The sequence below is a fragment of the Neurospora tetrasperma genome (genome assembly GCF_000213175.1).
Source record: "Neurospora tetrasperma FGSC 2508 unplaced genomic scaffold NEUTE1scaffold_81, whole genome shotgun sequence".
Lineage (NCBI taxonomy): Eukaryota > Fungi > Ascomycota > Sordariomycetes > Sordariales > Sordariaceae > Neurospora > Neurospora tetrasperma.
In genome coordinates this window covers 3620751-3647910 of record NW_009799179.1, presented here as the reverse complement: position 1 = coordinate 3647910, position 27160 = coordinate 3620751, and the positions used below count along the sequence as shown (strand labels likewise).

General features: G+C 44.2%; 7 protein-coding genes across 7 annotated transcripts; 4 read left to right on the top strand and 3 right to left on the bottom strand.

Moving 5' to 3' along the window:
• Positions 1-7946: 7946 nt before the first annotated feature.
• Positions 7947-9141, top strand: NEUTE1DRAFT_71668 (uncharacterized protein; the record flags this gene model as incomplete). Its single annotated transcript, XM_009857602.1, has 2 exons — positions 7947-8425; positions 8547-9141. The coding sequence occupies 2 exons, from the start codon at positions 7947-7949 to the stop codon at positions 8854-8856; spliced, it is 789 nt and encodes a 262-aa protein (XP_009855904.1).
• Positions 9142-9145: 4 nt separating this feature from the next.
• NEUTE1DRAFT_125779 (uncharacterized protein) lies at positions 9146-10930 on the bottom strand (the record flags this gene model as incomplete). Its single annotated transcript, XM_009857601.1, has 1 exon — positions 9146-10930. The coding sequence occupies one exon, from the start codon at positions 10732-10734 to the stop codon at positions 9412-9414; it is 1323 nt and encodes a 440-aa protein (XP_009855903.1).
• A 692-nt stretch (positions 10931-11622) lies between these two features.
• On the top strand, positions 11623-11885 carry NEUTE1DRAFT_118700 (uncharacterized protein; the record flags this gene model as incomplete). Its single annotated transcript, XM_009857600.1, has 1 exon — positions 11623-11885. The coding sequence occupies one exon, from the start codon at positions 11635-11637 to the stop codon at positions 11860-11862; it is 228 nt and encodes a 75-aa protein (XP_009855902.1).
• Positions 11886-12195: 310 nt separating this feature from the next.
• NEUTE1DRAFT_52204 (uncharacterized protein) lies at positions 12196-13116 on the top strand (the record flags this gene model as incomplete). The annotated part of the gene is made up of 2 exons (XM_009857546.1): positions 12196-12662; positions 12696-13116. 2 exons carry the CDS (start codon positions 12196-12198, stop codon positions 13114-13116), a joined length of 888 nt encoding a protein of 295 aa, XP_009855848.1.
• Positions 13117-13520: 404 nt separating this feature from the next.
• On the bottom strand, positions 13521-16417 carry NEUTE1DRAFT_125776 (uncharacterized protein; the record flags this gene model as incomplete). The annotated part of the gene is made up of 1 exon (XM_009857599.1): positions 13521-16417. The coding sequence occupies one exon, from the start codon at positions 16415-16417 to the stop codon at positions 13739-13741; it is 2679 nt and encodes an 892-aa protein (XP_009855901.1).
• A 4978-nt stretch (positions 16418-21395) lies between these two features.
• On the bottom strand, positions 21396-25010 carry NEUTE1DRAFT_125775 (uncharacterized protein; the record flags this gene model as incomplete). Its single annotated transcript, XM_009857598.1, has 2 exons — positions 21396-24609; positions 24973-25010. The coding sequence occupies 2 exons, from the start codon at positions 25008-25010 to the stop codon at positions 21396-21398; spliced, it is 3252 nt and encodes a 1083-aa protein (XP_009855900.1).
• A 1830-nt stretch (positions 25011-26840) lies between these two features.
• On the top strand, positions 26841-26996 carry NEUTE1DRAFT_28793 (uncharacterized protein; the record flags this gene model as incomplete). Its single annotated transcript, XM_009856629.1, has 1 exon — positions 26841-26996. A coding segment is annotated over one exon (156 nt), but the record flags the coding sequence as incomplete, so codon positions are not given.
• Positions 26997-27160: the final 164 nt, after the last annotated feature.

Sequence of the window (27160 nt, the reverse complement as noted above, 5' to 3'; positions counted from 1 at the left end):
TTATCGGACGGTTTATAATTAGTTTCCCGTTTAATGAGTAAATTATTATCGATTCGTTTTTAGGGAACGGGGGGTTTATTATTTAGAATTCTTTAGGAAGCGAATAATTATCTTTTATCTTACTTTATTATAATAGGGAGAAGTATAATAATCGTTTAATAATTTTAGCAGTTATTACTTTATTTGATTATTGGAAGAGTCGGTTAAAATAGCAGTAATTGGGGTAATATAAATTCAAGTACTACATTAAAGAGTTATTTAGGAATATAGTAATCAAAAATCTAATTATCCGGATAGGAAACTAAAGAGATTCGTTATAACCGACGCGTTGCTCGTATTATAGATAATAATACGATCGACGCGTTCTTATTGGGAGGAGGTAGAGTCGCGATAATTCGGTTAAAAGTTTCACGTTTTAATTAATTTAACCGTCTGACCTATTGGAAGTATAGGTTTAAATAAATAAAATCTAATATATAGCATAGATTTCTAACAGTCGCCGGGTCGGCTAAATTTATTTTGGGTATAGAATTAATAAATAATAATAATTGATTAGTTAGTTAATTGTAGTCCGGGAGCCGGTATATAATTTGCGTAAGTGAGGTGTAGGGGCTGGGCGGAGTGCGATTAAAATATAATAAAAGAGATAGATTCCAAAAGAAATCCAATAGTATAGTATAGGATAATAACGGTTTACTCAACTATTGTTGGACACTATTGTAAGATGAACGAGCCTGTGGTTATAGAGATAATCTAATAGTATTAATTAGTCTAAATCTAAGCTGCTATTTGGAGGTTTCTAGCGCTAGGTTTTATACCTAAGCGTTTAAGTAGTTGAGCGCCCTATTGGGCTTACTCTTACTCGTCGGTCTTGCTTGTCGGGCTTGCCTAATAGTGGTCGTCCCCGACTGCCATCCTTCTACTCCTCTTATATTAATATTAATAAGGTAAAATTCGTTAGAATTGACCCCTAAGCAATTAGTAGTAAAATTTAGTTTATTAATTTCTATTTAGACTTATTAAAGTTGATTAATCTTAAAGGGCTCTAAAAAATTATTAAAATCCTAAGTAAGGCCAAAAAAGATTTACTATTAATTGTCATACTAGTGGAAACCCTTATTATTAGTAAGAGTAAAAATTTAATAGATTAAATCGCTATTCCTAGAGTATTAATTTTCAAATGTATATATAAGCGAACAACTTTCTTATAAAATAATTATATTACCCCTTCTCTAATGCTTAAATATATTTTAATTTTAAAAATAGAATTAGAAGAAAAAATTAAGTAAGAACTAAATATTAAATAAAAGCCTAATATTAAGTAAGAGCCGGGTACCAAGCGGGTTCTATAAATTAAAAGGGAGTTTATAAATAGAGTGGGATTAACTATTAAATATAAATCTAATATTGTATAAATATTGAAAATTAAATATAATTAACCTACTAACGCTTCGGCTAATAGTAAGCGAACTATAGGCGGAATAGTAGTAGTTAATTAGAGAAGAGTATTGGAGGAAATAAATATTCCCCCTTTAATACAATTATAAATTACGCTTTAGGAGGAAAGTAGTATAAAGGGTAACGAAGGGGGCGATATAGTAAATAATATTTAATTATTAAGTAAGGATATAGAGGAAGAAGGGGTATTTATAGATTTAATTAATATTAAAAAAGTACCTACCGTTATTAAGAGATATTGGCGGGGATCGAAGCTAATTAGCTCTAATATGGGCCTATCCGCTCCTATTATTAGTATTCCGCCCCAGACCTTATTAATCTGTAGTTAGAAGTAGTAATAACTATCTATTTCCGGGTTTATTCTATATATACTTATTTTATTCCTTTCGAAAATTTAGATTTTTATTTTACTTTTAGTTTTTTTCTTACTAAAAATATATATAAAGTATTACTAATATTTTAAAAATAAAAACTAATTTATATAAAATTATCCTTATACTCTAATATTTACTATATACTATATATCTACCTATGTCGTTCTATTAATTCCGATATTCTATAATTACCTCCAATATAAAATTTAATTCCTCTAATAATTATTATTATACTCGATTCTATTTAGCCCGCTATTTAAATCCTCTATTATATAATCTACATTATTTCTGCCTTATCTTATAAGCTCCTTTACTTCATTAAAACCACCTTACAATAATACTATAAAATAAAGTAGTAAATTATTTATTATTAATTAATAGTCTATTAATTTATTTCGTAAATATTCGTACTATATATAAAATAGCGAATTATAACTATTATAGGCGTAAGGAATAAAACCTTCTATAATAGACGTATATAGGTTTATTATTATTTATAGTAAGTACTAATCCAATTCGAAATTCTTATACCGTATAATATTCTTTAAATATTGGTACTATTCTTAATCTATTTCGCATCGACAATTAAGAGCTTCAACTTCATTATATTCGTAGTATAAATTTACTAATTTTCCTAGGATAATATAATGCTGGGCAATTTATAGGATAATATAATGCTGGGCAATTTATAGTTGGATAGTATATTAATTCTAATATTTAATAAAATCCTAAAATTCGTATCGTACTTAGGGTATAAATATAAAGAGTAATACTATATAATCTTCTATTCTAAATTTATTCTAAATATCCGATACTTTTAACCTTTTAAAATAGTCCTAGTAATATTAAATCGGAACCGGTTAAAGATAATCGGAAGAAATTTACTATCTAGATAAATATTCGGCCGTTACGTAATTACCTTTACTAACTTTCAATCTACTAATTAGTAATACTTTTTCCTTATATAAAAACATTAGGTGTATAGAGTAGTACTTCGGGAATATATATTAGTAGAACCTAATCCTTAGAAATTATATTATATTATATAATAACGTTTTAATTGGGGGGGCCCGGCTTAAAAATAACGATTTTATTTAGTATTATACCTTAAAGTCTTAAAATTCTTCGTAATTAACTACCGAGTACGAAGTAATAGAGCCTATATACTAGCATATTAACCTTATTACTACAATCAAACTATATTTATATTAGTATAAAACTATACTTCCTAATAACTTCTACCTACTAATAGAAGACGGATCTTTATATTATTATAGAGATTCTAATATAGAACTATATAATATATCGAGAATAAACATTAATACTAATATAGATTTTAATATTATATTTATACAGCTTTAAATAAGCGTTAATATACTACAAATAATTAGGACCGGGTATAATCTATCCTCCTTTATAGTATTATAGGAGGTCGAACTTATTTTAAACTACTTAAGGGAAAAATTCTTTAAAGTAAGTAAAGAGTAGCTCCTATAGTAAATAAAGGTCGAAGAATTTTATAAAATAGTATTATAATTCGTATTTATTCATTTTTCGGATAAAATAAGCTTCGTCCAATTCTTATACCCTGTAAAAAATAGTTTGCACTTTTACAAACTTATTTTTAAGGACTTTAAACGTATATTTTCGGAAGATACTTAAATTTTTTCGTAAATTTTATAACCTATTGAGAAAAATTATATATCCTCACTTTTGAAGAATAATAAATAATTCTTTATTACTTGATACTTTCTCGAAATAGATAGCTTAAATCTCTATACAAAATATATCCGTAGTAAGTATCTTAAATCTATATTGAAATACTATTTCTAAGGTCTTTAAAAAGCGGTTTAAGGTTGTAGTATTTATATCGATATTATACTATTCTTTTAAACTTTTAAGGATATCCTTACGGGAGAGTTTATTAGTATACATTTTGAAGATAAAGGTTATATACAGCCGGAGGTTAATATATTCGCAACCTATTATTAGTAAATAATTTATTATAATCCTTTACAATACAGTAAGATATTTTCAATAGGAAAGGGATATTTTACGTTAGTATCAGGGTAATAGATATTAGCTTACTTTATAATCTACGAAGTATAAAGGCTTATAATTAGTAGAAATTAATTCTTATCAGAGGCTATTGGATATATTTATTAATTGTTGGATAGTGTGTAGAAATAGGGTAGGTAAGCGTATTCTAAAAGGTTAGTAAATCTATATTCTAATATTTAAATAATTCAAATTACTATGAAAAATATATTATTATAAATTAATTTTGAAATAATATTTTATAAAAAGAATTTTAAAAAGACTTTTCTATATATTAATTTAAAAAGTATTAATTATTAGAAAAGAAATAAATTCCTATATTAATTATTTTATCTTTCTTATTTAAATTATATAAAAAAGTAGAAAAATATTTATTTCTATTAATTAAATTCATTTTGAAAAATAGAGTATTTAAAAGCTTGTAAGTATATTATAGGTTTTTATATAATAAGTTATAATTCAGATAATATTTAATATATATATAACTTCTTTATATTATAAGTATTAAAATACTATTTATATATTTTTTTTATTTCTATCTTTTTATATATAAAGCCCTTTTTTACTTATATAAAGGAATAAAATAATAATAGTTTCGCTTTTTAATAAATATTATAATTTTATTAAGAGATACTTATATATGTTTATAAATATAATAAACTTAAAATAAGTATTTATAAAAAATAGGTGTTAAATATTTTATTTTAAAATTTTATAATATAAGAAGAAATAAAATTATCTTTATACTCTATTAATAATTATAATAATATTTTCTTTTTGAATATTTTAAATATATTGAAATATAATAGAGTTAAGTACCTTAAAGTATATATAAGATTTATATAAAATAAACTTAAGAAAAAGGCAATACTTTAATAATTCTTTTAAAGGTTCTTTTAATTATAATAATATAGTACGAAGTTATAATATTAATTTTAATATAGGAATATTTCCTTAATATTATTACTATATTAAGAGAAAGTTTAAATATATAGTTAATATTATTTAATTTTATAATAATAAAAAAGTAAGTTTTATATCTTTTTTAAAATTTAATAAAATTTAATATTAAATAAGAAGTTTTATTATATTTTTCCTAATTTTATTTTCTATTCAATATCCCTTTTATAATAATAAAACTTATTTTATGATTTTAAAAAGCTTTAAAAGAAGAAAGGTATAATATATATATAATTAATAAAATTAAAAATAAAAAAAAATAAAAAAGTTGTTTTTTAATAATATTTAAAAATGTTAATCTAGTACCTACTTTAAAAAATTCTTTAAAAATTAATAAATTGCCTAGTACTACTTTTAATTTAATTAATTTGAGTTTTATTAGTTTATATTTAATAAAGTAAAGTAAATAACTATATATATAAATAATATTAACCATACAATAAGACTTTTTTCTATTTTATATATTAAAGTATAAATATATTTTTTAATAAATATTAAAGAGTCTTACTTTTATTTCTTTATACTAATTGAAAACTATTTAATGATTTAAGAATAATAATTAATGTTTATATATTAATATTATTAATTTATAAAATAAAAATTCTATAATATTTATATATTAAAAGAAATCTCTATTATATATTATAAAAGTAAATAATTTCTTATTTCTTTCTACAATTAAAATAATATTAAAAGGACTTTCATGATATTAAACTATTTAAATTTTTTATTTTATAAAATACTATTTTACTAAATAATATTCGCCTTTAATTATTATAACGAAAAATAAATAAATATAATAAATAAATAATATTCTTTTATTTTATATTATATAACTATAGTACTTTATCAATATAATATTCTTTTTTAAATTCTTTGAAAAAAAAATTATATAGTGTTAAATACTATTGGATAAAAACTTCTAGCTTTATCTCAGTTGTAGTATTATAAAAGATAATTATTATAAATATAAATATATTTAAACCTTTTACAAAGAAGATTTCGTTATATACTATTACGTATTATAAATTTAATATTTTCTTTTAAAAAAGATTAAAAATAACAAAAATATATTTATATATAAGTATAGTATTTAAATATATAAATAAGATTTCTTTTTATAAATAATATAATATTGTTTATTTATATATAAGGTTAAGAAAATTGCAATAACTTTATGAAAATAATTAAATTTTAATCCTATTATATAAGTTTTAACTTATTATTATTAATACTAGAATAGAAAAAGAATTATAAAGATAATTCATTATTCTAAATATTGATATAGTATTAATATATTAAATTATATTTACGTATTTTTCACTTTGCTTTAAGGAACGTATTTTTATATAGACTGGAATTAGATTTAGGAAAATATAAGTTATATAGTATGAAGCGAATTTATATTGATTGAACGTAACTAGAAACAATAATTTACTTTCTTATATAATAATAAATCATTATTAAATATTTTATTTATGCCCTATATTATAAAATAATTTTAATATAAAATTTGTAAAGTATTATAAGAAAAGTATAATTAGTATTAATAAAATATAATAATAATAAGAGAAGAAAAATGAATTATATTTATAATTACCTTTTACGCTTTATAAGCGATAGTACTTTAAATTCCTTACGCTTTTTAAAGTTAAAAGTAATAATATCCTCTATTTTTTCTAATTCCTAAAGTATTATTTTATTTATAATCTTATCCTTATCCTTCTCCTTCTAAAGTACTTATACTTCCGCCACCTTTTCCTTTTTTATTTTTTCCTCTTTAGCCTCCTTCTTAAAAGAATATTTAGTACCCTATTTAGCGTAATAATAATAGGTATAAACATTACCAAACTACTAATTATAGGGTCTAATATATTCGAACGTTGGACGGAGGGTAGCTTTATTAGTATATTAAATATATTCTTCTTCATTATATATATCTTCGAATAGGTAAATAATAATTATAATTACTTACCCAATTATATTAACCTTAAGAATAACAACCTCCTAAGCCCTATTTTTAAAAGTTTTTCTAATTTCCTATAAACGTATAAAGTTCTATTAAAGCCGATAGTATTAAATTACTTCCAATATAAAAATATGATTCTAATTTACTATTTTACATAATAGAATTTGCTTAGTAGCGCCCGTATTACACTACTCGAATTTACTTAGTAAATAGACGGTTTATTCTTCTACTATTAAAGTTATACTCTATTCGGAGGGAGGGGTAGGTAATACACGACTATTAAATTAATATAGCGCCGGTATATTTAGTAAATTTATAAAGGTCGTAAGAGAGTAGTAGGGGAATAGTTGGGGAGTAGCGGACGGACGTAAAGAGAATAGAAATAAAGTGGTAGAGGAGCGATAGGGAAGTATACGCAATAGTTATACGGTATAAAAAGAAGAAAATTAATTTAGCAAGGAGGTATATATATTTACTTTTATATAGGGTACTAATAATTTTATTATTATCTATAGGCAATTAGAAGCACGGACCAGTTTTCAATTAAGCATAACCCAAACTTGGGCCACCGTATACGTGCCCCGCCCCCACAATTGCAGTGCCGTCACTGCCCGTACTTGCCCGCCCACCGGGGAGTTGCTCCTACGTAAACATGGCCTACACGCCAGGGCAGGTACATCATACATGCCACGCGCCTGCAGGTGCTCATCCCGATAACATCGCGGTGAGACACAATCAACCGATAAGCACCTAATCGGCTGCCTTGTTCAGCTGCCACCAGTCAGCCTGTCACACCTTGATGACTGCTTTGCCTTTCGCTTCAGTTCCTTTGATCCATCCAATTTACTAAATAGAACCTCGCCCAAGACCTGTTCCGCTCGACTGTTTCGGCCCTCAATTGATGCCGTCGAAGGACATCACAACTTCCGGACCTCACTTATCCCGTCTGCCTGGCCAGGCTGGTCGATGTCAGTTAGCAGTATAGTAGCCGCGTCCCTAGTACCATAACATCTGAAATCCCATCCTTCCACTATATACGCCAAAGATTGCACATTTTACAACATCTACTTCCGACATCACTGCCGACCGACCCCTGAACCATTCGAACCAGCGCCAACAACGACGAAATGCCCCCCTCGAAGCTCCGGATCCTCTGCTTCGGCGACTCCCTCACCGAGGGCTACTCCGGCTGGGGCTCCTGCTTCACCCCCTATAGCACCAAACTCAAAGAGATGCTGCGTATGGCGTTTCCCGATGTCGACGTGGAGATAGTAACAGACGGGGTGTCCGGTGATCTGGTAACAGGTGAAGGGTCGTTTCTAACCAGGATGGAATCACATTTCGCCCCAAGGAACCCAGCAGACTACAAACCCTTCAACTGGGCCATCGTGCTCGGCGGAACCAACGATCTCGGCAGTAACATCCACCCCAACCAAATCTTTGAAAGCCTCACACAGATCTGGGACATGGCTCTGAGCCGCAAATGCAAGGTCCTCGCGCTCACCGTTCCCGAGATCGGATCGTCAGCTGGCGGAATGAAGGAGTTATTGGACTTTAGGAGGGACGAGTTGAACCAGATGATCAAGACCTACAAGAAGCCCAACTAGTATGTCTCCCCCCTTCACCCCCACACGCCCTCTCTGAAACCTTCCCTTTCTCAAACCCACACCCACACTCTCAAATCGTTCCGTAACCAAGACTTACAAGCCCAACCCCCCTAAAAACAGCTACACCTTCGACCTCCACGCCGCCTTCCCCTTCTACGCCCTGTCCGAAGCCGACCGGGAACGTTATTGGGACGACGGCATCCACTTCACACCCGCGGGCTACGATCGGATGGGAAACAAAATTGGCGTCACTTTCGTCAATATGCTTGTGAGAGAACAATCGGACAACGACCGGACGCCGATGGGCAGGAAAAGGAGAATGTTCAAAGATGACGAGAAGGTGTTTGAGGAAGAAGAGGACCCGGCTGAGCCAATATCGGCTGGGCTTGATAAAGGATATATCGTTGTTCGTAGGAGAGATTTGGATTAACCTTATTGCGCCAGTCAGTCCGCTGCCCGGTTCTTAGTGGCAGGCGGGCAAAGTGGCATACCAAGGGAACGACAGCGTCGGATAGCCAGGGGTACAGCGGCATGGATGTCTTTGGGTATTTATGGGTTTGGGACAAAGAGTAAGCGGCGTTTTGGCGGCATGCGTTGCGTTACGATTACGATTAGCATAACAGAGACGATTTGCGGGAGAGGCATGGTTGGATAAACGGTCATGGGTAGATATTTAGGACATTAGCATGACAATACTAATACGCGTTATACCTGCCTGTCTTAATGTAACTCTATTCTGGACTATGTACAGACACTACGTTTTAGACACTCTTGAAGGACAATGTCCCATCCGTAAGTATGCCTCCAGTGCTGTATTTCTTCTCTTCGAAATGTACATACGCCTTCTTTTAGGTGTCATACGCGCTGCTCTTTGTCATCATGCTTGCTTTCTTTTGGCGGGGCTGCCAGACTTCACTGGTACGGCTGTGATGAGCGGTTCCATCTCCTCGAGAGGATCAAGGTGCCCGCCCAGGGACGAGCTATCCTAATTGCCAGGAACCCCGGCGGGTACCAGCTGAGGAAACTCCACCAGAAGATCATCCGTGATGCGTTCGAGGTCTTCCGCCAATGCTTGCACCATCCCATCCTGCCTCCGCATTTCCTTGCCCACCGGTACCTCGGCCCTACCACTACCCTTCTCCCCCGAGGCTTCCAGCCCGCTCTCAAAGTAAATGATCCTGTCAATCTGATCGATCGACCCCGCCAGCCGTCCTTGCTCAATCATCCGCGCCGTGATCTCCTCCGCCTTGTTCCCAGAGTCCAGCCCCAACCACGACCCCAGCGCGTCGAACCCAATGTTGCGGTACAGCCGGCTCACGGCCAGCAGGTTGTGCTCGACCATGGCCTTGGCCAGCACCGTGCTCCCGTCCGACGTCGTGGCCAGCTGGTGCGGCGCCAGGCCCTGAGCGAACTTTTCCACCTCGGCCCGCGCCAGCAGGCGGTCAAGAAACATCTTCTCCAGGATGCCGAACTCCTCCAGCGAAGCCGACCGTTCGTCCTTGTAGAGCTTTGCCAAAACGCGTGACCGCGGGGGTCCCGCCGGGGCGAGGACGGCGCACTTGATGGCCATGCTCAGGGTGTGTAAGCGCTCCTCTTCGGCGATGGCGGGCGACAGGCTGATTTCGTAGTACGACTGCGAGGCGGCCAAAAACTGCCGGTTGCTGTCCTGGATGCGGGCGGCGCTGAGCTTGAAGTGCAGGTTCAGCACCGGGTTATCGTCGGCTACGTTGTGGATGATGTTTTTGAGCTTGTTGAGGTAGGTTTCGGCACTGGTGGCATCGTCGTCTTCCAGGTAGTTGCGGATGATGCGGATCCAGAGATCGGCCTTGTATTTGTCTGTGACGCGACGCTGTGAGGAGTCAAGCGGGATGGCCGCGAGCGTCTTGGCGGCGTCGGTAAAACTATTTTGTGATTCGTGGGCGGCCGCTAGGAGGTCCTCGTAAATGGTGGCGGTCTGGTCGACCAGCGAGGTTGCGAGGGTGGGGTTGGACTGGATATGCTGTTGGATGGCCTTGCCTACGTCAAGCCAGATGCTGGAGGTTGTGGAATTAATGGTGTCTGCGGAGGGCCCTCCGGAAGCAAGCGATTTAAGGGCGTCTATCAGGTCGATGACTAGAGCTCGAGTGGCGACGACACCCAGCGACTCTAGGAAGATGGCGTCGGTAACGGCTTTGAGGTCGGCGGCGAAGTGGCTGGGGTCGGGGCTGGAGGTGATGGTGGTGATTATCGTCCTGAAGGCGGCGGGACGGTCTGCTTGACTCCAGTTCGGCACCTGCGCCAGAAGGTCTCTTACTTCTGAGGAGACCATATTGGCCCGTGATGCTTTCTTTTCGTGGTTGGAGTTACCACTGCTCGAAGTTTGCTATGTCGGGGGGTGAAGCAGACGTGAGGGGCCGCCTGGTGGATGGCTGTGAACAAGAAGCTCGTCTGAGTATGAATCCCAGCCGAATAGTGTGGTAGTAGTAATTCTAAGTCCGGTATGAGAATTTTGAGTATGTTCCTGTGCTGGTGCTGTTGGATGTCGTGAGTTGAGGAGTTCAGTTGAGTTGTCGAACAAAAAGAAGGTTGTCGATAAGGCTGTGTGACCGTTGTCAGTGACAAAGTGGTTGAAAGCTTCCTCAGTAGCTTGTCGTTAGGTGCGTGTTGCTGCTGCTGCTGGTGGGGGTGGGTTTGCTGTGGGGCTGTGGGGAAGCTCTACCCACACTAAGTCAGTGGAGCCGCAGGGATCCGCCATCCGGTTGCTCAGGTCTTCCCTCAGTCCTCCGGAAACCAAAAAAAGTCAGGGGCTTGTAAACAAACATCTGAAGCGTCTTCTAAAAGAGCATACATCTTGCCAACGATGCTCATCGTCGGCATGATGGGCAGTAATGCAAAAATCAGTTTCTGTTTACGTTGAGCTGAATGACGGGCTTTGTATTGGGACCGACTCCCAAGATACCGCCCTTGACCCAACAACTTACAGCTGAGACGTTTGAACTGTCCCTGGGCCTTTTACTCGCAGCTTCCGTGAAGTGTAGGGCTGGATCTTTGCTCAAACTGCACAAATCCAGCTGGTTGGTTCCTCTAGGTCCAACCGAAGAGCAAAATCGTACGATGCCCTTCGGCCTGCTGTGACGTCTACTGACGGGCACTGGGTTCTGTTATAAACTAGCGGGGTCGCCGCCCTCGTTACTCCCGCAATGTCAAACCTTTTCCAGCGCAGTTCATCATGTTGTTCAATTCTCGCCGGCAATCGAGTACAGTCCAGTCGCCATCAGTCCGTCACGACGCCATAGTATTCAAGGCTCGAATAGGCATACCGACCGGTAGCTTCATGTACGAAATCAAACTTGCCGTCTTTCTGTTAACGACGGCCCTCGGCAGCCATGAATCGAAGACGCGGTTGGAGTCCATTACTCAAGATATTCGTATTTCATCTCATTCTGGGACGGGATGAAATCGGGGGCGACGAAGTGCATCGACCCTAGCGGGTCCAACGCGCTATCTTGACCGGGTAGCCCCGCTAGGGCTGGCACCTTCGCCGAGGCTTCCAGCGACGTCATTTGCTGTGCCGCCGAGAGCTTCTTTTCAGTTGCGCGGGCGGCGCATCCGAATTACGGCGTCATTTCGACTTTTCAATTCTTTTTTTCCCTCTATACAGTCACGCCAGGCGACCACAGACGACACAACCGAACAATATTACTCGACCGAATATCGCAAAGGATCATTTCATATCGCTCACGAAACCAATATTTTGTTCATTCTTCCCCGCCGAAAGTCAAAAAGCAACATGCGAACTTCGATTCTCTCCAGCCCAGCAACGCGCGCCCTTTGCGCCGCCTGTCGCAACGAAGCCAGCAGGACAAACGCAGGAGTGGCCTTCTCTACAGCATGCGCCAGCAAGAACAGGAACCGAAGGCCAGAAGTCCCCGAGCAATCAAGGCCACGAGTGACGACGACGACGACGACAAGAGAGATACAAAAACACCGCCTATTCCCGAGCGCCCGCGCACACGAATACTCTACCTCTTCTACCCCCTCCGACAACACACCCAAGCCCCAAGCACCAAACTCCTCCACCTCCTCTTCTTCGGATAGTAACAAACCCATACCGCGCTACTACGCCCTCTTCCCCATCACCCTCCCCCTCGGCCCACCCCCGTCCGGGCCCTTCGACATCGACGTCCGCGCCCTGCGCCGCGAATTCCTCCGTCTCCAAGCCGCCTCCCACCCGGACTTCCACCACTCAGCCAACCAGTTTGACAGCAACAGCAGCAACGGCAGCAACAGCGACGAGTCCCTGCTGCAGCGGCGAAAAGCAGAAGCAACCTCCTCTCTCATCAATTCCGCCTACAAGACCCTTTCTTCGCCCCTTCTCCGCGCCCAATACCTGCTCAAAGAACTCTACGACGTCGATTTGGCCGGTGACGAATCGACCGACTACCAGAATGGGTCGGATCCCACCTTGTTGATGACGGTGTTGGAAGCGCGGGAGCAGATTGACGAGGCGAAAACGGAAGCGGATTTGGAGCCGGTTAGGGAAGAGAATGAGGCGCGGATAAAAGAGTCAGAAGAAAAATTGAGCGAAGCGTTTGCTAAGGAAGATGTGGAGGCGGCCACGAGGGAGTGTGTGAAGTTGAGGTATTGGATGGGAATAAGGGAGGGGTGTAATGAGTGGGAGGAAGGCAAGGGGTTTGTTATGCATCATTAGGGGGGTAGGTGATGGAAGAGGGTTATATGGGGTTTTTTTTTTTTTTTTTTTTTTTTTTTTTTTTTGTTACGGCGGGTAAGAGGGGAGGGGAGAAAGGGCTGCGACGGGATGCTTTTGGCTAGATGAGCAGCCTGGGAGGATTCAGATGGTTCATTACGGATGTCAATGGACAAACTCTGGCCTAAAGCGTGGTGTCCGGTCCAGGTCTTCGTCGGTTTTTCTAGGCTTGGAGATGAGTGGTCTTGCATGCATGACCCGGCCGGAGGGTCGGTTGAAATTTACCCATCCGGGCCCTCTTCATCCGTAATGATCATTTTAACAATCGGCCTCTTCTGTACTGGTTCTGAGTACCAGCTAATGGAAGAAAGAAATAAAAAAAAGAAAGGTCACAGGCGTCCACTCAGTCATAATGGCAATCTATATCTTGGCGTTATGTAAACATTTTCATGCCACCTACAATAATTATTTCGTCGTCAGTAATGTTTCATACATACACACTAGATTATAACATCAACCACCGTTGCAAATCATCTCATCCATATATCACCACAACCCAGACAACACCTATTCAGTGCTGCTCGCTTGCTGATTCATCACTCATCCGTCATTCCTCTTTCCATAATCATGAAAGCACAACTGGCCTCCACCGTCCCCTCTCCGTATGCCACCATCTCTCCCGATCCTTCTTATCAACCACCGACCCACTGTACGTATTCCACCGTCCAATACACCCTTCCCTTGTCCTACTTTGCTCCTCCGTACCCGTCTTCACCATTACGTCTTCCACCTTATTCGCTGCCTTTTCCGCCGCTTTTTCCGCCGCCGCGGCAGCTCTACTTTTACTCTTGCTCCTCGCACCCCACCACTCCCTCATCCCAGTCCTTGAAGTGCTCCTGCTCCTTCGATGCTCCTTTTTGTCTTCCGAGGATTTTGAGTGCCTATGCTCATGTTTCTCAACCTTCTCCGACACAGCCTTTGATGACTTGGGAGGCAACACCAACGCCTCTCCACAGTCTCCCAGCATTCTATCCACGGTAACCAGCCCACCTCCTTCGTCTGTTGCGCCGCTCCCTTCGTCGGCTGTCAGAAGATACGTGATCTTGCTGTCCGTCCGTCCAATGAATGCTCCAACGCCATATCTGTCCACAACTTCGCCGTTGGGGTCGGTGACGATGATAAAGAAACGGGGAAACTTGCGTGCTGCTTCGATGCGGGCTTGGGCGGCTAGCCGGGCGAGGTGCAGGTCTGATTGCGCGCGGTGCGAAAGGAGGAAGGGATCTGCTAGAGAACCGGGTTTGGGCGCGAAGATGGGAAGAGACTTCAATGGCGGACCGCCGCCGCCGCTGGAGGTTGGCAGAGGAAAAGAAGTATCGGTAGGTGTCGATGGCGTGGAGATGGTGTCCCTGTCGTCGCCGATGGAACCATTCGTCATACTTCCCGTGCTGCTCGCGATCGAGTCAAATCCAGAGGGGCTGCGCGCGTGATGGATCATCCCGCTGGTGTTGGTGGGCGTAAAGTGCATCTTGCCTCCACGATAACGATCGGTCGGGTGGTCGGCGCGCTCTTTGGGTTTACAAAGAGCCTGGAAAACTCCTTCGGGATCATTCGGACAGCGAATGGCGGTTAATCGGGGAAAACCGCCGGCAAGAATGCTCTTCGCCAAGATGTCGTCCGCAGGCGTGGTCGTGGTACGTGTGGGTATATCCCAGTGAAGCTTGCGCAAAGAGTTCGAGGTAATGTACGGAAACAGCCAAATCATCTCATCGCTAGGCATGACTGGGGCGTGGTGTTGGACGAGGTTGAAGGTATCCAGGTTGACGAGGTTAGACAAGATCCGTGCCAAAGAGGGGAGCGTTTCGAGGTTCATGTGGATGAGTGTCAATGTAGTAAGCGATGTGGCAGCAGATCGGCTGGCGTACGTGGTAAGTCCAGCAGTGGTGATGCCAGGGAGATGAGCCAGGGTAAGTTTCTTGAGACGGGGAGGAAGATGAAGAAGGTTCGCATCGGTAAACGAGCTGCGTGGAAGGTGGGAGACGTTGAGATTCTGCAGAGATGGGAGATTACGGAAGGTCTGATCTAGAATGCCGTCAGGGGCCAGCGTTGCTCCGGGATGACAATGTACCACAAGCGTGGTGAGCTGTTGCCAGCCAAGGTGAAAGTCGATAAACATTCGGCATTGAGTAAGTGACAGATGTTCCAGCTCGTGGAGATTGTGTCTGCTGTTGTTGAGGTTGGCGAGATTGTGTTTACTGCCGTTTGCGAGATTGTATTTGCTCCCATTAGCAGTCAATGGGCGGATAGCGGCTGTTGACTTTTGTCGTTGCAATGGCGAGCGTTCCAGAATCCAATCCATCTCTTTCAACTTCTGACGTGTCGAAAGAGCTTGGAAAATGCGCTGAAAGGTATGATCGTATGTCGGGTAGTATCCAACCAGCCGCTCAAAGTTGGGACATGCCAGAATGACCGATGCTACTAGATCATTATATTCTTCCACTGAAGATGCTGCTGATGGCAAAGCCGGGGGTTTCAATGACCGCACTATCGCTGCTATCCTCAAGTTTCCTCGTAGCGTTCTGCGCAAAAGAACCAGTCTTGACCCGTAAGTCAACTTCGTTCGCTTCTTCATATGATGTCCGTCTGCTCCGACAAGTTGGATGTGCCCATACAATGCTTCTCGGGCGTATTTCAGAAACTTCCTGGCGCTTATAGCAATGTTGCAGCAGTCCCTCATCCAACAGGTTGCACAGCTGTTAGTCCCAGGCTTGAAGTGGAGTTTCCGCAACTCCTCTAAAATAAGCTCGATAACCTCACCGGGCAGAGCAGCAAACAACTCTCCGGGCTTCGATTTCCGCCCTGGAGGTTTAGGTCGTGATACCTGAGCGGGTTTCTGCAACTGTGCCAACAAAGACGTACGAGGACCAGCAGGCGGGCTTTGTGCTCGCATCGATCCCAGGCTCGTGATGCTTCCATTGTTGATAATCGAGTAGTGCGGTCGACTATCCCAGCTGTCTCGGTTTGAGGGAACGGTGCTCGTTGTAGAGATTATACTTTGACCGGACACTCGCCATTGTCGATCATACATCCCCTGTTGATCCCATACCGGTCCTGCTGTTGTCGATAGTGGCCAACCCTTTGACAAAGTGGGTTGTTGAATAGCTTCAACCATTGTGGGCATTTCTACTGCCTTTTCCTTTCCCTTCTTCGAGATTGTTTGGCTGACACGAGCCGCCGTCGCTTCCTCCATCCTCGCGCATGACCTCTGTGTTCTTAACACAAACTCTTGCTCTTTTGGTGGATACATGGTGTGAGGCAAGTCGTGGATCGGTGGCGGCATCGCAGTCTTCAAAGGAGGCAACCCCATAGGCTTTATGGGTGCTAACCTTCCAGTCTCTGGCCTCTCGTCACCAAATGCTGTGCCGCTCAGTGCCTGGTCAGAAGTAGAGGCCGTGGTATCCTTGAAACGTGGCGGTGCTTTCAATTTCGACTCATCCTGGGTCGAATAAGGACGTTGTTGTAAGACGGCAGAGGAAGAATGGGTTCGCTGGTGTTGGTATGCTAGTTGCCGACTGTTGCTGTTGAAAAAACTCAAGGGTGGACTTTTGTGTTTCCAATAATGGATCTGGTCAGTAAGCGTCTCGTCCGAAGGGTATTCAAAGGCCGGTGGTAATCACGGGGAAGGGTAACAAGTAGATCAGTCAAGACAGAGAAAGGAAGTTGCAGAAAATGTTTTGCTATGACGTTGGGCAGTGAATATCATAATCTTATGAAGTAGGATAGTGGGATCTGTATGCGGCCCGTTGCTCTCTTTCCGGTATCCAATATTGGGATCTTTGGGCGCTGATAAGACGCAGCCATTCGGAAGCGCAAGCTGAGGCTTCAACCGCTCTTGGCTTTTACCGCCAGTCTCAGGCAGCCCAAGTTCCCCAGTTTGTAAACAACCCCTGAGAGAGCTTGGAAAGGGTGCCGTAACCACCGCTGGGGCCAAAGTTCGTAAGGTCACAGCTCGGCAATTGGAAACAGTGCCTGGTTATTTAGAGTGCCTCGAGTGGGTAGGTCTCGTAGCGACAATTCTCGTAACCTCACTCGCCGACCTAGGCCTGCAGCGCGTGCCGAGGAGGACCCGCCAAGATGTAACCGCTGCAAACCAGCCATTGCGGGATGTTGCCCACGAAGCGACCACTGGGCGACTGTACTAGTACAATATCGTGGCGCCACTGCCTCGCGGTGGAGATTGTGACTACAAAGAAAGAGTCCATCCGGGCGGGTATGATTGTGGGATTAAGATGGTACGGGAAGGGACGGCAAACAGCTTCTGCCTTCATTGTTGAATCCGGGCATAGCTTGATGGAAGAACGAGGGATGTTGCCTTGGCCAAAGCCCTTGAAGATTCGAATGCAACGAGAACCGAGCTGGGCTCAGCTTCTTTTGAAACTCGACACTTGCTGACGGGCTGAGATGCTCCCTTGTTAAAAGGGGCCTATGACACTGCCGAAACGCCGTAAAACGCGGAGAATAACGAGAGAAGCCTGGGAAGGGGAATGAGGTCCACGTTACACGGCGTGCGAACAGTCAACACAGCACCACTTGGAGCTTTGGCACGCTAAGGGACGCCGGGTAGCAGCAGGCAATGACAGAACTGCTGGAGTGCGGCTGTAAAGTCTTGACTATAGGTCATGATAAAATGATGATGTGATTACATGTGGAGAAAGGGGATCCAGGGTGAAACAAAATTCTGCGGGATGGACAACAAGGAATAGCTCGAGGTGGGAAAAAAAAAAAGGTAAAAAAGGGTAAAGAAAAAGGCTAAAAAATTTAAACCAGAAAAAGCACCGAGAATAAGCGTTACTCACTAAGAAGTTGATGATCTGCCTTTAGTCTTGGGTCTTTTCGATTCTCCTCCAACAGGACTCGATCTCTCTTCGCTTGGCGCCCGAGATGGCGGATTACTGGCTCTTCTGCTGCTCCCGTCGCGCGCGTCGGAAGTTCCCTCCGAGTGGTCTTCTGTCACCGAGTTTCTCCTATTTCGAGACCGTGACCTGAGCCGTTGGACGAAGCTGGATATCGAACTTTCGCTGCCCCTTCGACCCCGACGCCACCATCTTGACGAGGAGGGCTCATCTGACGGCGGCTCGGCGGACGAGCCGCGCGACCCATCCGAATGATCTCTGATCACCATGGCTGAATGGGTCAAGTCGGCAAGGTTGGTGAGGAGATGATAAAGTCGGGTAGCATGAGGCGTAGGCGGATAACTGATACTTTACTCGATATGCTGTGATTATGAGACAAAAAGGAAGATCCTAAATATGTCCGAACCGTTATTCACTCTAGCATCGTTCGGCGGTTGGATTCCAAGTCCCGCTAACCAAGTACCACGCTTTTTTCTGTTTGTTTGTTGGTGATTGCGCCGTGCAAACAGGAGATGGAGAGTAGCTGATGTTGTTGGATCGTGTCCGGATTGGAATACAACGCTGCCTGTCCAAATACAATATTGAAGGAGCGAGTATTTGGTAATGACTGTCGTTCGTATATGTGTCCTATTCCTAGGTATATGGGGTGTCGACGTCGATGAAACGAGCGAGGGCGAGCGAGGGGTTGCCAGATAGCCAAGACCAGGGAGGGTGCCGTCAGATCGTCAAGAAGGACAGATCAAAAAGTGTGTGTATAAACGAGTGACTGAGAATACTTAGCGAGAGCGAGACGGTTCGTTCAGTTGACGAGGGGTCCGATGTGACGGGATGCGACGGACCAAGGTTGATAGTGCTTTCTCCGGCTGATAATAGCAGCCATCAATCGAGCAGGTGTCCCAGGTTGCACGACTGCTGCGGCAGGGTCGATTTGGAGTTGTCAGCTACCTCTACTCTCAGGTGGTGATGGGGAATGAAGGGAAAGAGAGCGAAGAAGGAAGAGAGACCTGAAAACATCTGACGACTACTACAGTAGACTACACCACCTAGAGCAGCTGCAGCTTTTGCTTGGTTCCTGCCTAGACTAGGTACCTACTTTTGAGGTTGCAGACTGCGACTGCCTCCTCCACCGAGAATGGATGCATCGACCTGCATCGACGCTGCATCGACCCTGCTTGCACTGGATTTCCACTTGTCCCTTGCCCGAGTTCCGTACTTACAGTGGAATACGTCCTGGGTTCGTCGTTAATCTATCTTGTTCCCTTGTTTCTGAAGGATTCCTCGCTCCTTGCACCAGGACTGGCGAGCCCCACAGCATTGAAACGGCGCTTTTGGACTGGAACATGCCCATGTGTAGCGGTGCCACCAGTGTTTGTCAGGAGAGGACTTTGTGACAGCCCTGGTCCCTCCAAAACACCTGGCATCGGGACTGGACTGCGCTTTGTTTATATGGCTTCTCCCCTACTTTACCTACATACCCATGTGTCTGTCTTATCGGTAACTCGGTATCCTTGGACTCGAATGGCCGCCACCTCGTCTCCTCGTTCGCGCAATACAATTCCGGTTGAAGCGTGTGTTTGGTAGTCGGGAGATGTGCTGTCAAACTGGCTGGCGGCCTTGCGAGCTGGCGAGTTACCAAACAAAGTAAAATAGTGTACGGATGATCCACCAGGCAGCTCTTTTAGTGCCGCTGCATCGGCTACTCTGTCCAATGTGTGGCTTCGATACCATGTCAGCTTGTCGATCCGGCGCTGGTTATACGAGCATCTCCTCCTTGGAACTTGTCCAAGTCTGCGGCTTTTGCATGGCCTGGGACCGACTTTCCCGGGGCGGGCTGTTCTAGCTGTTTACAGGGATTCAATGATTTTCACTCTCGCTCACTAACAAGGCCTGGGGATACCAGCAGCTAATTCAGTTAGTGAACTTCACATGCCACACTGTTTCTCCAACCGGTGTCTTCGTCCGAGGCCGCGACAGAACAACGAAGTGAACATGAGACGAACAGCCTCCGCACCTCCACAAACCGGACACCGCCGTACATAGTGTAGGAGCAAATCCCATGTTCGAGAGTCCACGGGACGCGACCCGCAAAGTCGTTAGGGGACGGCAACACCCCACGATGGGGCTGACTAGAGGACCGGACCGGACCGAGGTCACGCCTGGCCACGCTGCGATGAGGATGATCTCGACCTTGACCGCCTGAGCGGTCCCAAAAAAGAACATCCAATTGTGCGGGATGGTGATAGTGGCGCGACGAAGATCCCGATGGCTATCGATTGGATGAATGAACTGCGTCGCCGGATGCCAGTCATGTCAGTCGAGCCCTTTGAATCTGCACTGCATACTGTCGGGTCCCAGGCAAGTGGATAAGCATCGTACTGCATCGGCAGTCTTGCATTCTTTTTGCATTTCTTTCAGCTTTGATGGTTTCCATCCCCCACGCACGCACGCACGCACTTGTCCAAATCATCTTTGGGTACGTAGATCGTATATAATTCGCCATTTGCGGGCCGGGCCTTCAGCCCCCTAGTGACGATCGAAGTTCATGAGGTGGCTTCGTAATCTGCCTGTTGCAGTTCAGGTCGTGTCCGGCCTGAGGGCAGGCTCTAAAAGGTTTCCCTTTCTTCAATCCACATCTGCATCTGGATATTCACCCTGGACAGTTTCTCCTTTTGGCCACATGGCCCTTCGAGCATATACGTCAGATACAAACTGCAGATATAGTACCTGCGGCTAGTGGTTGTTACACTGGCATGTTTGTTTGTCAACCCATACGGTGAAGTTATGCCATTCAACATTTGTTCGTTCCTTACATGAGTATCGATTATAACTAAAATTTGTTACCATAGGGCGGGCTTGCGATTCGCCTAGAACATCTTTGCCGAGGAGACCAACATTTGTTGAGCATGAGAATACCGGTTTACCAGTATTTCCGGTTCACAAACCGATGAAAGCCTTCGACCCAGATCCTAAACCAAGGAATTCAGTAAGAAAAGGTGATTGAAAACGTGACATGCCGCCGCAACAAGAGTAAAAATATAAAAAAAACTGTCCAAAAGTCCAGAAAGGCGGAGATGGCCAGCGTTCGGGATATATAGATTGTGTATAAAGCTTTACAATGAATTTCGGAGTCCTGGCTAAAGGTTGCGCTTTTCAATGAAGGAATCCGGTCTGTTCGTCACAGATCAAGGGGAAAGGGGGATTCGTTCTCGATGCATGTCTCTTCAAAGCCATGTTGGTCAACACAGGCTTTTCGTAGATTGCATCGTCCACTGCCCGCCCAGTCCATGGGGAGGGGATGTGGCCTAACGGGAAATGGCCGGTAATTTATCCTTACCCGGAAACAGCCAGACCGCCAGGCTTACCAAGGTCGACTCAATTCTCGCCCGTGTCTGCAAATCGGACACGGAGACGCTTAGTCGAACGAGAAGGAGGACCCTCGGCTGAATCTGGCTCCGCTCTCTGTTGGGCATCCATCATCATCACATCTCCATCTTCCTGTATGGAGGAGGTAGCTGAATGTATAGCGCCGTCATCGTCCTGGTACGTCCTCTTGTTGGAACCAAAAGTTGCTGTTATGTATTGACCCGAGGTGGTTACTTCATTATCCCTCTGAGATTTTCTCCCCGCATTCACGGCTCTTAGGGCGTCACTGCCCAGGTCGCGCATCACAAGGTCCGTGTCCGTATGCCCACGATAAGTGCCAGAGCTCCTTCCAAAGATATACTGCGGTTCCGCCAACTTGGCCATCTGCGCCGGTCCGTCATCCTTATCCACGCTCGTCGGAAGCGGAAGAATCTTAGCGTTCAAGATCCAGTTATAGATCGGTCGATCATCCAAAATCGAACCCCGGCTGCACTTCCTCTGCTCAGCAGGCGACATTTCCTCGCGCCGTCGGACAATCACCTCGTCAATGCTGCCGCGCAGCACCAGCGTCTCGACCGTGACCGGCTTCTGCTGGCTTATTCTGCGCGCGCGGCCGATGGCCTGAGCCCCGACCTGCGGGTTCAGCACCGGGTTGATGAAGTAGATGCGGGAAGCCGTCTTCATATCCAGGCCGTAGGCCGCCTGGCTGACATCCATGAGCATGACCCGTATCTTCGGTTTCAGCGTGAAGGTGGCAAGGTAATAGTTTTTGCGCTCGCTGGTGATACCCTTGGCGTAGATGAGATGCTGGATTCTTAGAACTTCGAGCACCTCGGCGAGGTAGTAGGCTACGTTGTCATCCTCGTAGAATACCAATATCTGCTCGGCTTCTTGGTGTTGGATGATTTGGTCGACGAGATATGAGAGCTTCGCTGAGGCGGTCGAGATCAACCTCGTTGTTATGAGGGGTGCAGCAACTTCCGAGGCCAGGCCGGCTATAGAACCTTGTTGTTCTTGCGCAAGCTTTGTTTTCCCCACAAAAGGTTTCACACTCGAAGAGCTTTTTTTTCGCATATTGGAACGAGTGTCGGTGGTCCCTACTGTGGACACATTGTCTTGAAGGCGCCCGAATTTCTCCCAACTGGTGTGCGCCAACGCATTTCGCTGATCATGCTCTCCCCACGTAGCAATGTCCCCTAACGTGGGCAACGTATCGAGCGTTTTGGGAGATTTGGTGAAGGGCTTTAGGCGCTCCTGAAGGCGAAGAAGGAGGGGCGCCATTGTGCAGACGGGGTCTCTGGCGCTCACATCGAGAGACCAATGTTCACCGGCGCCAAAAGGAAAGTTTTCAACGAATACTGGGACCTGGGCAAAACAGTGGGCGGCATCCTTGATGGTGTTGCTAACCGCAACTCGACCAAACTCGATGGCGGTTCGTAGCAAATCGTCGTCCTTTGCGGTGATGTTTACCACGCCCTCGTCGAGGAATCGTTCCGCCCTATCAATGGCCTGAAAAATGTCTGACCTAGGAAAGAATTGGCCGCCGAAAAAACTGGCTTGTCTGAGGTTTTTGACCAAACTTGCCAGCGCGTCCCTCTGGGTCTTGTGGAAAAAGTAATCCTCGTCGGTCCTCACCGACTGTACGGCATTGAAGATGATATACATCGAGAAGAGATTGATGGAGAGAATATCTTGGTACGACCCATCAAGATACACAGTTCTCTCCTCGACAGAAGGCAGGAATGGGACAATCTCGAGCTTGGGGTGTCGAACAATCAGGGATCCAAGAGTTGCCTTCAGGCAGTCATCGCGGCGATCCACCGTGCGTGAAGACCAGGGTTTAACGACGTAGTCCTCCCAATGCACATGGTCCTTCGTCGCTCCAACTACTCCCAGAGACCGGGCTTCGCCAAGCGTGTTAGCCCAGGGTCGTGCTTTCAAGAAAACAGAAGCCATGACACCGATTGCCTTGAGATCCTGGAGCTCTAGATCCATGGAAACTTGATGATTTTGCTCCAGACTGCCTCGAACTCCATTCTCAAGGCCATAAAGGCCTTTGGATGGTGTGCCAGTAACAACCCACTTAGCATCTACATGCAAATCATTAATGACAAGCTGTAGATTAGTCTTCGGCATGGAGTTGACGCCGCCCGAAGTTGAGTTTCCGAGTATATGGCCCTCGTCGACAATGCAACGCTTCCAATGTACATTTGCCAATGGGTTGCTTTGGTAACTCCGTGAAGACTTCTTCGTTGCTTGTTTGGATGAATGAATGCTCTCGAAGATGCTTCTTGAGAAAAGAACTATGTCATATTCTTTCAGTTCTTCAGCAGCAGGTAGACACAAAGTCTTTGTCTGTAGTAGTACTCGGAGGCCGCTGGTGTGCTTCTCAATCTCTTGTTCCCAATGGGTAACGAGATTTGGCGGCACAATTATAAGAGACGTGTGGGAAAGGTAAATCATCTCACCACGGGTCTCGGTCGCGTTCCTGCGGGTGGGCCGTGGTGAAACTGGCCGAGGTAGGCGGTACCAGCCGGGGTTTCGCTGGATGGCATTGATGACCGAGTCATACTGGAACCCATCATTTTCTTGGCCGTTGGGGGCGAAGATGTCCTTCCACGCTCCGCTTCTCGTGACCTCGGCCGCCGCCATATCCATCAAGCTCCCGACTTTGTGCCGCACAATGGGGTCTGCTCCACGATATAACTCCGGAATAGACGTGGGGATGTGCTTCGTCGCTAGGATGAGAGCCAGGCAAATGAGGGTCTTTCCAGCTCCCATTTCCTCAGCCAGGATGCCTCCACAGACGCTGTCATAATAAGCCAGGTCAATAACGATGGTTTTGGCGATGGGGTCCACGTAGTACATCTTCCCTAGATGATCGACATAAGGCTTTGGCAGTCGAGGATCCGGAACTGGCTCTGTCAGCGACTCTCGTTGTACCATGGAGGCTGCGGACCGACACTGGAACGGATATAGCGTCGTCTTGAGGCCCAACACCTTGTTGTTGAGCAAGTTGTGCATACTAGCGCGCCTGTCGAGGTCCTGTACTTGGTTCGGTTTGGGATTCGGGGCTGGGAGAGTGTTGAACATTTGCAGCAGCGTCTGCGGTTTTCCGATCAAGTCTTGGTCAGTGTTGTTCCTATCGTGATCAGCTTTTTGGCATTTGACATTCCCATTCCATGTACAGGAGGAGCAGTCAAGGAGCTGGAAGAGTCTGGTTCTAAGTTGTCGTAGATGTGTATTAGATCGGGGGAGCAGGCGATTCTCGACGTCGTCTGGAAGTATGTAGACACGAACAATGCCTCTGGAGGGAAACTCAGCTGTAACTCTGAACGTCGTGTGAACCCATTTAGAGCCTAAGAGACTTTGGAATGGGGAAAGAAAGGGAGATTCCAGGAGGGCGTCCTGAACACTAGGGTAGAGCGGCGGATCGGAGCCGGCGACATCAATAGGTCCAATGGATGGATTGTATTTCCGCTTGCCTTTAGAGGCCGGAATATCGATGCTGTGCCAGGTGTGAAGCAGAGGGACGGCCCAAAGGGCTGGGGAGATCCCGCTTTCGGCTTCGTTGATAACGACGCACCCGGCCGCGAGAAAGCGGTCGATATGGATGAACGACATGATGGATTCGTGAGAAGTGAGAAGCTGACCAAGATTCACACATCGTATGTTGGTGTTGCTCGAAAAGGATTCCGTCAGATATCCAATCCAGATTGTGGTTGTGGCAGGACCGGGTGAGGGCCAACCTTAGAGACGGCGGATGGAGGCCGAAGACGAGGGATTCAGAGGTCTGAGGCAAGATGTTGGGCACTTGGGAAGTTGAGGTCGATGGCAGCCGCAGGTTGGAGGTTGAGGTGGGAGGTTCGAGAAGGAACAGCCAATCGATGGAGGGCAGCCTGGATTGCGCTAGAAAGGTACGAGCATTTGGCAGATGGTTGCGCTCCACAAGAGGTGCTGGCATAACTGCAATAAGAAGTGTTCCATGGTGGCTATCCGGGTCGGGTGTGGGGTGTAAGCGGGAGCATGCTCACCCCCGCCTTTCGTGAACATTACTGGAAAAAACAAGTACATACAAGTAGGTAATGACACGACGGAAGGGTGAAAATAAAATACTCCATAAATACCTTGCCTTTGCACTAATGTAAATGAGCAGGTTGAAGCCTTCATACAACTGTCCCACTCCATACGTATCCCGTTGTTGGTTTCGTTGTGTTGGAGACACAAATGCGACGAGACAAAATGCCCGGGTTTTACTACCTCTAGAGTCTGAATGGATGACAAAAGAGGAGAAAAGGAACTTAGGGCAGCCTAAAAGATAATCGAATACCCGGAAGGAAGGCTAGTGCAGGTGAATGAAAGGTCCGGTAAGGGCCGTCCAGGGCACGGACTTCAACACTTGCTTGTGAAGGTCACGGGCATTGTTCCACTTGTTGCAAATGGCAAAAGACCACAAAGACTGACGGGCAAGCAAAAGATAGTAGGAGGAAACGAGGATGAGCCTCATGGTGAATGTCTATAACAATGACGCACCGGTAACGGGGTTACGACTTGCAGTCATCAAAAGAGGGACAAAAAGAGATAAAAGCGTGAAAAAAGATAGGCAACTTTGCGTCAGCCGCGAATCGAACGCGGGGCCCATCGATGGCAACGATGGATTTTACCACTAAACCACTGGCGCTTATTGACGAAAACATTCGAAGTTCACTACTATATACAGACATAGCATTTCAAACATGGAGCCGACATTTTGCGGCTTAGGATTCAGGTTGGATATAGCACATCTCGATAAGAGTCCGAGGTATGGGTAAGTTGATGTGGTATACTGTGTATGAAAGAGTGCTAGTTTTTCTCAGCCCAAGAAGCTGGGAGATGTTGTTCGTGGGACATCTACACAAATGACTACACAGAAGCTTATCACATGTCGGGTACGCTTCCCGGAACCCAGCATGGCAGGTTCTGGCGGGTTCCGCACATCGTCCATAAGTAGCGCGATTGAAACTACGTGCTGACGTTCAAGTATCTGAATCAACATGATTCATGGTAAAATATGGCAGACAGTGAACACATCGGATCCTGCGTGACAGATACCGAAGTGTGACAAGAGAAGGCAAGAGCGTTCGAAGCTAGACTGCAGTGCTCCTACATGTATGATGTCCAGTCTTCAGTTACGGTATGTATCTTACATCTAACCGTATTTGACGTACATACCTTTCATCCATCATCTCTCCTGCCCCAACTCGGTCCCGCTCTCTAAACCTTTTCACTTCCTCGAACTCGGTTCTCGATCTTACGTCCTCAGTTCCTCTTTTTGTTCTTCCTTGCTGTTCTTCCCAATCCCCGCGGCGACTCCTCAGTTTCCCACGTGTCCCCCGAGCTAAGCACACCAATAGCGTCATCCGGCCAAATGCCGCTGAAGTTGCATCGCGTGCTGACACAAAAGGTAGGCTAGGTAACCAACGAAAGGATCCTATCCACGGTTTACCTTGTACGGAATTCCCTGTTGCCGACGTCGATGGTCTTCCGACCCGTCTCTGGTTACAGGGAAGATCCTCACCCCGCATCGCCGAGGTCCGTGCCCCCAAGTACTACCAAAAGGAACTCGAGACGTACCATTACCACAAAAACTTTGGGCCTTTTGATGCCATTCCGTATCAAAGGGTATCAAGCCATGCTATAGTCTACATAGTCAGTAGCGTTTTGACCTTTGGCCGGAAATTATTTGCATTGACGAGACTAACGGCTGCAAGCATCCCAGGCTCCGTATCGGCTTT